Source organism: Anarhichas minor, unplaced genomic scaffold (assembly GCF_050575085.1).
Source record: "Anarhichas minor isolate MPS153535 unplaced genomic scaffold, ASM5057508v1 ptg000010l, whole genome shotgun sequence".
Classification (NCBI taxonomy): Eukaryota; Metazoa; Chordata; class Actinopteri; order Perciformes; family Anarhichadidae; genus Anarhichas; species Anarhichas minor.
Window position 1 is genome coordinate 4086562 of NW_027466456.1, and position 11346 is coordinate 4097907.

The 11346-nt window shown below is 41.5% G+C and overlaps 1 protein-coding gene across 1 annotated transcript; it reads left to right on the forward strand.

Moving 5' to 3' along the window:
• Positions 1–2435: 2435 nt before the first annotated feature.
• Positions 2436–3650, forward strand: rxfp3.2b (relaxin family peptide receptor 3.2b). The gene has a single exon (XM_076087381.1). The coding sequence runs from the start codon at positions 2436–2438 to the stop codon at positions 3648–3650; it is 1215 nt and encodes a 404-aa protein (XP_075943496.1).
• Positions 3651–11346: the final 7696 nt, after the last annotated feature.

Consider the following 11346-nt stretch of genomic DNA (forward strand, 5'->3'; position numbering starts at 1 on the left):
TGTTCATTTAGTAAATTATGGTCCTATTTTTGGTCAAATAGACAATAAAGCAGGGTATGGGAGTTGTCTGTGTTTTTGTCTCAGAACTTTCACAGAGTATTTTCAGTTCATGAAATCCAGAAACCCAAAGAAGTCCATTCATATTCCAATGTGTAGAATCTGCAGAAGTAACTTGGAGAGCCTTTAGACTCTAAAGGCTCAAGTTTTTGCATTGTAACCCTAGTTGTAACCCTAGTTCTATTAGGCTCTAAAGTTTAGAGCCTAATAGAACTAGGGTTACAATGCAAACACTTGATACCACAAAAGAAGGGGACAAAAAGGAAAATACATTTACAGATTTTTCATTTGAAGGCCTTTATCCACATGTCGATCACAGCGTCAATGTGAGGTGTCCTTGACAGCCGCATAATAACTTGGAGTCGCTGGTATGCAATCTGTGAAATGTAAGGTGCTTAGTAAGCAGTCTGCTCAGAATTATTCTACAGCACAGATTTAAACACTAAGAACATTAAACCAGGCATACTGTCAGTGCTCCTGCATTTGGAGGTTTAAGGGTTGTTAAACTGTCAAGAACTGGGTCACAACGGATTAAGATTTTCTTTTTTATCCACTCGTGTCTTTTTAATTTGCTCAAAAATTTACAAGGAGGGATTACTTACAGACAAGGGAAGTGACTCCAAAAAAGTAAGAGGGTAATACACCAGTGATATTTGTACTGTCAACAGCCATTAGAAATCCATTTTCACCATGTTTTAAGGAGTATAATGTTTTATAAATCAGGCCATGAATGATATATGAACAAACTCCACTGTGAAAACTTTCAGAATATAGATAGGAATGAAACTGGAAAGTTTGGTGGATGAAAGTGGAGATTTCTGGGTCGGAAAGAAGTTATTTCAAGAAAACGACCTTTAAATGTATAATATGCTGAGATTTTCCAAAAAATGCTATGCATACACTGATGCAAAAATAATCTCTCTCAATCATCACTTTTGACCTACTAAGTGTGTGGTGGTGTCTGTGTTCGGGACGTTTCTGAGCGTAGGTGAAGGGCCAGCCAGGATGATGCCTGCCCTGCCCTGAAACAATTATTAACTAATGTTTTATTTCTCTGATTCACTGCTTTGTTCTCACTAACGCCGCTCCCTCCCCTCATATGTTTAAATATGCAAATGAGGCATAATATAATAATAACTTTTGGTGGATTTAGGAGAAATCTAGAGACACAGATAGACAAAGTAGTAAAACCTAAATGTGTATTTTGGGTGTTTTCTTTTGTTTGAAAGAAGACATGTAAGCAAAATAGCCCCAAATCTCAAAATAGACCAGTACATGAGGAATAAATATTTATTTTGGCCTGGGTTGACTCTCCAGCATGATGCAAAGTAAATAAATTCTGAGCCTGAAAATATTTTAAAATCAATAATTTGTCAAATTTTTTATGTTTCAACCGTGTTTGTAAATAACTCCCTTTATGATATTTATACTTCTATTGATGAGAAATTCTGCAAAATTCTATTCACTCTTGTGTGTAAAGCAACTTGATGATTTGAAATAATCAAAATAATACAAATACAACAGTGAGTTTTGTTCTAATTTGTAATATTCACAATCAAAGGCATTTACAAAACATTTTTCATATGTTTAGGACCTATTTTTAATATTAGTTGGGGTATTGGCAATATAATCTTTACTTTCTTTTATTTTCGTGATGCATATAACAGTTGCAGAGACGCCACTAACCTTCCTCCTTCGTCCAAGTTGTAACAGACGGGATTTGTGAATAGCAGAGAGAAAGGGCAAGACAGATTCATTATACAGAAGTATTTTGCGCAGTATATGCTCATCCAGAGAAGTTGTTCATCTTCTAAATCTTTCAAATCTTCCAACATTTCTTTCCCCAATCACCTCCTCTTCACATGTGAGTGAGAACATCAAACGCAGGACTGTGTGTGTTAATACATAGTCGGAATTCAGCGCACAGTTGTCCTCTCCTCTCCTTTGTATATTTTAAGCGCCCAATTGCACGTCCCCAAAAGCTCGCTTTTAAAAGCGGCACATGATTATTCGGAAGGTGCCGGTGTCACGTCAAAACACATTGAGATACACTGCTGACGGACGTGCTGGGAGACTTTGATGTGGGAATTTGCTCTGGTCCAATAATCTGGTTGGTGAGGTGATGAGCGCGACTGAGCTCCGCGCGTTCACGTGGAACATATAAACGGACGTTGCGCGCAGATCAGTGAGTAGTCGTGGAGAGAGGAGAATAGGATAATCGTGGCAGAGGATCTGTGTCGCTGCGGGAGATTACCTGACACAGATACACCAGGAAAATGCTCACAAAGCCATCATCACAGACATTTTCATCTCTCCTTCTAACACATGGCTGTCAAACTTTAATGTCCGAGGTGATATGAGAACAGGAGAGTCTGGCCATGCAGCTGAATGAGACTGGAGTTCAAACACTGGCTCCAGAGCCACGTGAGCAGCAGATACTACAGGAGGACAACACCGGAAACTGTAGCAGCGGCTCCACCAGCAACCTGTCGCTGCACTGCTGGCTGCAACTCCTCACCAGGGAATCCATCATGGATTTTCAAGGAGACGGCTCCAGTCTGGTGGTGCGTGTGATGATAGCTTGTGTCTACTCCATAGTCTGTGCACTCGGGCTGGTAGGCAACTCGCTGGCTCTGTATCTGCTGCACTCGCGGTACAAGCAGAAGCAATCGTCCATCAACTGCTTTGTGATGGGGCTGGCCGTCACAGACCTCCAGTTTGTTCTGACTTTACCTTTCTGGGCGGTGGACACGGCCCTGGACTTCCGCTGGCCATTTGGCCGTGTGATGTGCAAAATCGTCAGCTCCGTCACCACCATGAACATGTACGCCAGTGTATTCTTCCTCACCGCTATGAGCGTGGCACGTTATTACTCGATTTCCTCCGCACTGAAGATGCACAGCCGGCGGGCGGCGGCCACTAGAGCCAAGTGGACGTGCCTGGGCATCTGGGCTGTGTCTCTGCTGGCCACTTTGCCCCACGCCATCTACTCCACCAGCTTCCAGGTGTCGGATGAGGAGCTTTGCCTGGTGCGCTTCCCAGACTCAGGCAGCTGGGACCCACAGCTTCTTTTGGGTCTCTACCAGCTGCAAAAGGTCCTGCTGGGCTTCCTCATCCCTCTGATCATAATCACCGTCTGCTACCTGCTGCTGGTGCGCTTCATCCTCAGCCGACGCATCGCGGGTGCGGGGGGCCCAGAGGTTGAGCAGGGCCGGCAAAGGCGTCGCTCCAAAGTGACCAAGTCCATCGTCATCGTGGTTCTGTCCTTCTTTCTGTGCTGGCTTCCAAATCAGGCGCTGACGCTGTGGGGAGTGCTCATAAAGTTCGACATTGTGCCCTTCAGCAAGGCCTTCTACAACGTGCAGGCCTACGCCTTCCCGCTGACTGTGTGCTTGGCACACACCAACAGCTGCCTCAACCCCGTGCTCTACTGCTTGATTCGCACGGAGTTTCGGGCAGGGCTCAAGGAACTTCTCCTCCACGCCACGCCATCCTTCAGGAGTCTGACTCATCTGCTGCATCGCAAGGTCAAAGTGGCCGAGGCGCCGCCTGTTCTCGTGCTGGTCCAAATGGATGTCGGACCTGGATGTTGAATGACTAGCTCACAAAGTAAATAAGTGAAAGCTGCCTATAGTACTATTGATCTAAAGTTGTTTGCCATAACGGTGCATCCATCTCAACCCTGTCAACACAAATGTTTTTGGTCTTTGAAAACAACATAATGATAATGGACTACCCAGTGGGATGTGGCCCACTTTCACTGCGTGCTCCTGAGATTCCCTCAGCAAATATCTTTTACTTGTTATACAACGACTCTTTCTCTCTCTGTACGTCTCTCTCTCCCTCTCTCTCTCCCTCTCTCTCTCCCTCTGCCTCTGACAGACAATACGTTTGCTGCTCTCTGGCAATCTGTCATGTGTATAGATGTCACTCATGGGATTTAAATAGTTGCAGCACTCAGATGGTTTGACTGTGATGAGCTCAACCTCAATTAACATTTGCCACAGCATCGGCATCGCGAGTGGGATCAACCGTCCGTGACACTCACAGTGCATGAGAACTTCACTGATCAAACTTTCTGACTGTGAATGGATGAGGGGTTTACTCGGAGAAAACAAGAATAGATCGTGACCAATATGTCTCAAAGGAGGATGGAGGATATGAGTATAAGAGGGGGTTTCCCAGTGCGTCGGCCAGTTACTGTGTTTGTATTTGTTCTATGGTGCACTTGTTTACGTCGTTTCAGTAAAAGCAAACTGGGAAAATAAAACCCAACGAGCGCTGAAATCAACCTCCTGTTGTTTTTCAAGGTTAGACAATATGACAATATAACACGTCAAAGGGTTCAGTAGAACAAATGTGTGGTTAGTGAGATGAATGTTGTTCTCGAGGGAACCTGAGAATCATGAATTAAGGGGATTCAAATTAGATTCATACTCCTGTGCAACATATCTAGTTGCACATGAGCTGAACACATATATATATATATATATGCACACAAATAGAAATGTTTATGCTCACTATTACGCACACATGCAGAATATATCTGGGTGCAGTTTTCTCATAGCGGTAGATGTGTCAGATTGAGCAACATAATGAATAATTTAGAATTCACATTACAGCTGCAGATGTATGGCTTTTGCAGAATATTCAAATCAAGCTATTTACACAAACATTGCGTTTCTCCATCACTTCGGACAGTTCATTAATGTCAACACCAGCCGTTGCTTCTCTGTTAAATGACATGTTGAAGGAGTACGTAACTGAGTAGACTAACATGATGATGTGATCTTCTGTGAATGTGATGACTCTCTGTATTCTGTCATAATCATGATATTTTATATGACACGTTTGTGGATTTGCTGTTTCAATGGAATGTTTCAGTGACGTAATGAATAAACTAAAAGCCCTGAGCTGGAACTCTTTGTATTAATTGTCTAAGTTAGAATTCAGAGGATATCCACAGGGAAATGAATTAGGCAACAGGATTCACTGACAGAAGGGCATCAAACAGGCAGAGACTCACTCCTCTGTTCTCTTATTAATGATTTTTCATATTATCATTCTGTGTTTGCACAGCACATCTTCAATCACTACCAACATCAGCACCGCACCGCACAAATAATCTATGAGCAAAAGTGATGAGAAAAGTGCTGTTAACAAGAATTGGTATCAGACGGAGGGAATCGCTTTTCTCTATCCTCACTAAGAATTAAATTTGCACTTTTAATCAAAGCTCCATTGTCACGGAGTGAAAATACAGAGAAGCAAAAATCTAAATATTTGAATATAAAAACATATTAAAATATTATGGCATGATATGTATTTGGTTTGAAATGCCACAGGGACCCAGACAGCCCTACGAATGCCCCTGAGTCATTGTTTGTTAATTGATTTGTGGTAATTTAATTAATTGCTCATTTGGGTGAGAACATGCCTCACAAGCATGAAATGATGAAAGCATTAAAAGTGCTCAATATGAAAACAGAGCATACATATTGGCCATACATAATGGATTTTCTTTGCACTAACGTTACCAATACAACACCACCATAGACAGAAGCGTCTTAACAACTTCAGGCCTTGAGGCTATGGACATTTTAGAGGCCCTTCACAATATGCCATGGCAACTTTAATTAAGCAAACCCCCATCAATGCACAGCAACAAATAGTAAAAGGAGTGCCCTCTTCATCAATAACAAGAATATGAAGCAGGGCTGTATAATAGTTCAGAGCCTGATTCATAATGTTGACATTTAAATTCTAAATCAACATTCCAATGTTTTGTTTTTCAACCCAATATTTCTGCACAGTTGCAGATGAAGATCAGGCTACACTAATATTATATTATAATTAACATTAGATTCTAGTAGTGGCTGCGTTGTAAAGTTCTAAAGTAAAACTGTATTGGAAAAAATATACAGTATATAATCATTTCCAAAATCCCAAACATGTTTTTATCTGACGAAATAGATCAGACAGTAATCCAGCTAAGAAGCACTGGTCTGCCATGGGTAGTCCGCTGTGTGTGCTGCACTTGAAGGTAACCTGGTACATACACAATTCACAAAGAATGGGAGGAGGGCAATCAACAGGAGCCAATGGCTCATTTTTGCCCTTGGGGCCCCCTACAGGGTTTTTGCCCTTGGGCCCCCCTACAGGGTTAATCCGGCCATGCTGGGGAGAGAATATTTTGCAGAGTAACAGAATCAGTGACTTGTGTAACATTGACTCAGGACAGTAAGTCAGAGAAGATGAATGAGCAGTTGTGTATTTTGAGATTTCTAGAAGCAAACCCTATGTATTGTCATAACACCTTTATTTGTGCAGAACTAGATTGTGAATTGTGCTTACGTTCATTTTGATCATTGAAAAACAACTGTTGCACATTTATTTTCCTTGAACAATGCAGTACCGAGTTGTATAAATAGCACAACCAGTAGAGTCAGACATGAGGAGATTGTTTTAAAATCATCAAGCCTCACACATCACTGCTGATTATCCATGAAAAACCACTGGTATCACACAGAGTGTTTTTCTTCATACATTTGGTCCATTGTTTTCACTCTCAGCTATGAAGGATCACTTTTGTAACTACACATACCTGCACAATTGAGATTTGTAGCTTCAGTGTGTGCATCCTGTAAACCCTGGCTGGGTAAGTATCCAATAACAACTAGCAAGCCCTCTGCTCAGCATGGAAAGCTCATAAAATGATAATGAACAAGTGCCATGTTGCGGAAAACTGTTTATGCTCTCCTTAACAGGTAGACTATTTTTTTTTCTTTAATTACAGCTGACCTATAATTTGCCTGTGTTCTTGTGTGTGTGTGTGTGTGTGTATGTGTGTGTGTGTGTGTGTGTGTGCGTGTGTGTGTGTGTGTGTGTGTGTGTGTGTGTGTGTGTGTGTGTGTGTGAGTGTAGCTATCTACAATAATGATATTCACAAAGCTCTCTCTGCCCTCAGCAGCCCACAGAATACATCTACCCATGGATTCATCTTTCATAAACCTTGTGGAGCATATAAATAAACTGAGCAAGAGACTGATGTACATATTACAGGAAAACAATAGATGTAATAGTAAATAGATGTTTTGTTAAAGTCAACAGCTGAGAATAAATGGAGGAAACACCTCCAATCCTTCTAACAATAAATGGGGAAAGATACCTGGAGGACTAGCTGACTTACAGGGAAATACTTGAGCTCTTATTTTATCACAGTACTGCGAAGTTTATCTTTTATATGACACCATGCTTTGTGTGAGTGAGTTATTTTCCCTCAGAATACATCCACATCCGAGTTCATATCTTCTACTTCGAGCTGTTCTCCCGGGCATCGGTCTCGATCTGCGCCTGGAACCTTCTTGTTGTGAGGCGACTACCATGCCGCCCATCTGAGTTCATATCTATAGCTGTCATATTTGTTTTTTCTCTCAAACAAAAGTTTTTGATTAGAAACCAAATCTCACACACAGAAGTGCCCGACTGTAACAGGAGTTCCTGCAGATTTAACAGTAAGCTTAATAGACTTATCAACATGCACTTAACTACCTATATACCATTCATGTCGGGCTGTTTGATCAATACTCATCCAAGTTTCCCCCGAGATCGAAAGTGGTAGCAGGTTGCATGACACCCTTTGGTGCTGACCTTTCTCCAAGACCCTAATAATAGCCGAACGACACCTGCATCACTATAATATGTGATAAGTATCCCTCATTAGCATTTCACAGACGGATGGAGTTATTTAGAAGCAGGTGAGACACATAGCGTGTTAATGTCACGTAGCCTCCATCAAAAGGTCCTGATGTGAGAGAGACCTCATACAGCTAAACCGATTATCTATACATGTAACGCTGCAAACTGGGCGCCTCATGAACGGCAACGTCAGCCAAGTTTAACTGTACAGAACCTTTCATCAGCAAGGCAATTCAAAGTGCTTTTAGACCGCCATTGAGAGGAGATTAAAAAAAGACGGATATGGCAATAAAAGATGACAATATGAAATAAATAGGATTTTGTGTGAGAGATATGCAAGATCGGGGTATTATATGTTGAGGGGATGTGGAGAAACATTAGTTAACAATTTGAAAGTAGAGCACAAGAAGGCTGTTGGTGAAAATGCCTGAAAACAAGTGAGATCACTTATTAGTGTCACTTTATTATACTGTTTTTCTCTCTTTATTTCACTTGTTTCTTTAATCCTTTCCTTATCTATTTAAAATAGAGCCCTCTTGGAATATAATCCCATTTTAATGGGCATTTATCTATCTTAATTAAATGAGATTCCTGATAAATAAACAAACACACACTTCTTTTTTTTTCATAAACTCACCGGCAACAATTTACTTGGGTCATAACTAATTAATCATTCAAAGCAGCATCTTACTCTCTGTGGGAGCTTTTTCCATTTCCAGGATATTTTTCGAAGGTTTAGTGGAGTCTGAAGATTTTCAATCAAGGCATCTGTGAGTGGCTCCAATTTCTTCTGCTCATCATATCCAGTTGCACCGTCACACCCATATCTTCAAAAGTCCATCATGGAATTTAATTTACTCTCCCAAAGCAACAGAATGCTTATCACTCTGACTATTAAAAGGCTTCATGAGTGCTAAGCACTAACACAGAGTTAGTCAGAGGCGGATTCTCTCCCCCTCTCTCACCCCCTTCACAGCCTCCTGCTTTGCTGATGCCCTCTGGGATTGGCTCCAGCACCTCTGCGACCCTCGGATAAGCGTGTATAGCATACTGGATGGGTTCTTCGCCCCCAGTGTGTGCGAAGCCTGCCTATAATCTCAGCGAGATAGGACATTTACACCATTTTCATCTGGAAAACTTTGGTTACTGCATTTATCTTATCATAGCAGCAACCCATATTCCAGATAGATGTATTAATAATGTATTTATCCCGCTGAAAATCTTCTCTTGTCTCTTCACTTGTCTGACTCTTGGTTCGTTTGTGTCACTCAAGTGTCTTGTCAACTTTGCTCCCTGCATGATGCCCATATAGTGCAGGCACCATGGAGAGATACGATTTAGGACTCCTGATTTCTTTTATTGGCCCCCAGGGGAAACAAGTCAATGTCAAGCAACTCCTCCGTGAACCTGACATCCCTGCAGATTATAAAAGGGAGTTGCCTTATGGTGTTGTTCAGTGAGCTTCCTGGAATCAGAAAAGAAAAAAGTTTGTGGCAGAAAAGCTCTTGATCTGCTTTTTGCAGTATAGGCGTACACAATAAATGATGCGGGAAACACAGAGTAAAGTTTAGAGCTGTGATGAATCAGTGTGAAGGATGTAGTGGCATCTAGTGGTGCTGTTGCAGATTGCATCCAACTGAATATCCCTCCGCTCACCCTTCCCTTCCCAAGCGTGTCGGAGAACTACGGTGGCCTTCAGGTAACGTAAAAACACGAAAGGCTCTCTCTAGAGTCAGTTTGATTTGTCCATTCTGGGTTGCTGTAGATGGCAGTGCAACATGTCAGACTTCATGAAGTGGACCCGCTCCCTATGTAGATATACACGGCTCATTCTAAGGTAACAAAAACTCAACGTTTCTCAGTTATAGGTTGTACACTAATGAAAACATAGTTATGAATATTATATTACATTTCTGCCAATACATCTCCCTAAATCCTACATACTGTTCCATTAAAACAAGACTAAGAATGTTCAGCCATGGTAGCAGCTCTGTGAATCTGCCCTTAGACAAAGCGGTGCTTTGAGCTGGATGCTAACCTCAGCATGCTAACCACATCCACGACGCTAACATGCTCACAACGACAATGCTAACACTCCTATGGTAAGCAGGTGTAATCTTTACCATGATCGTAATCTTAGTTTAGCGTGTAAGCACGCTGACATTTGCTAATTAGCACTAAACACAAAGTACAGCTGAGGCTGATGGGAATGTCAATATTTTAGCAGGTATTTGGACATAAACCAAAGTACTGGACAAATGAAAGTGTTGGCCTGATGTTGACGTGAGTTAAAAGATTATCAAAACTATTCAAATTCATCGTGAGAGGAACATCTTTACCTAATTGTATGGTAATACATACAATAGTTGTTGTGACATTTCACTTGAAATCACAAATGTCAACCACATGGTGTTATGAAACGGGGATATTTTGAGAGGTTTCACAAAACAAGTACACATTTTGACCTGCTGGTTGTATAGAGGAAAAGTCAGGCGGCCACCAAAGTCAGTTGGTTTAATCCTCTGGGAACCATTAATCTCTATACTACATTTAAATGTATTGATATATACTACATTTCCATTGAGATTAAATGAGTTGAAGCTTTTAAATTGATTTCTTTGCGATATTCCAGGGACCTGCCCTTGATTCACAAAAAGTCTTCACAGGTTATTTGCAACAGAATGAACATCGTCATCATCGGCTGCTGCAGTGTTGCTGACCTTTCTCTGCCGATGAGGATCTTTCCTAGCCTTGTGCCTTCAGCTAAAATACCAGCCAGTGTTTCAAGCTTTATCTGTTGGCCATGTTGCCATGTTATGAAGCCCAGGTCGAGACAAAGAAAGCTTTAGATACACCAAACCAGAAAAGGACAGATCCTGTCATCCATATCTGGAGCCTTTATTATCCCACATACCAACCAGGCTAAGCGGAGAAAGCAGATGGATTGAGCGCAGATAAACCTCATATGCATGGAGGTACGGTTGACAGGTGTGAAACCCGAATGTTAACTGTTGTCATTTTATCAGCCTCAGTTGTAGTTTGTGTTAGCACTAATTAGCACATTTTAGCATGCTAGCATTGTCCTTGTGAGCATGTTAGCATGCTGTCGTTAGCATTTAGTTGAAGATACTGCTGTGCAAAGCTTCAAGTAGCAGTTATTTAAAAGATGGGGCAGTCTTTAAAAAGGCCACTGTGCAGGATTTAAGGGAATCTATTGGTAAAATAGAATAGAATATTCACAACTATATGTTTTCTTTCATGTATAATCAGATTTTTTCTTTTGTTACCTTAGAATGAGATGGTGAGGGGTGTTCAGTTGGATGCAATCTGCAACCTCACCTCTAGATGCCACTATTTCCTACACCCTGCTCCTTTAAGAATAAAGGATTACTCTTTATATGAAGATGATCATATCGTCACATGGTTCAAATGTCTCCAAAATGAGGTCAAAGGATCACAATTACCAAGGCACTGCAGTAGCTACTGCTGTTTATGAAGATGACTGCCACCACCACCACCACCATCATCATCATCTTGCAACATCATCATAATCATCCTCATGCACCACGGGTTGCTGCTACCTCTCAGAGA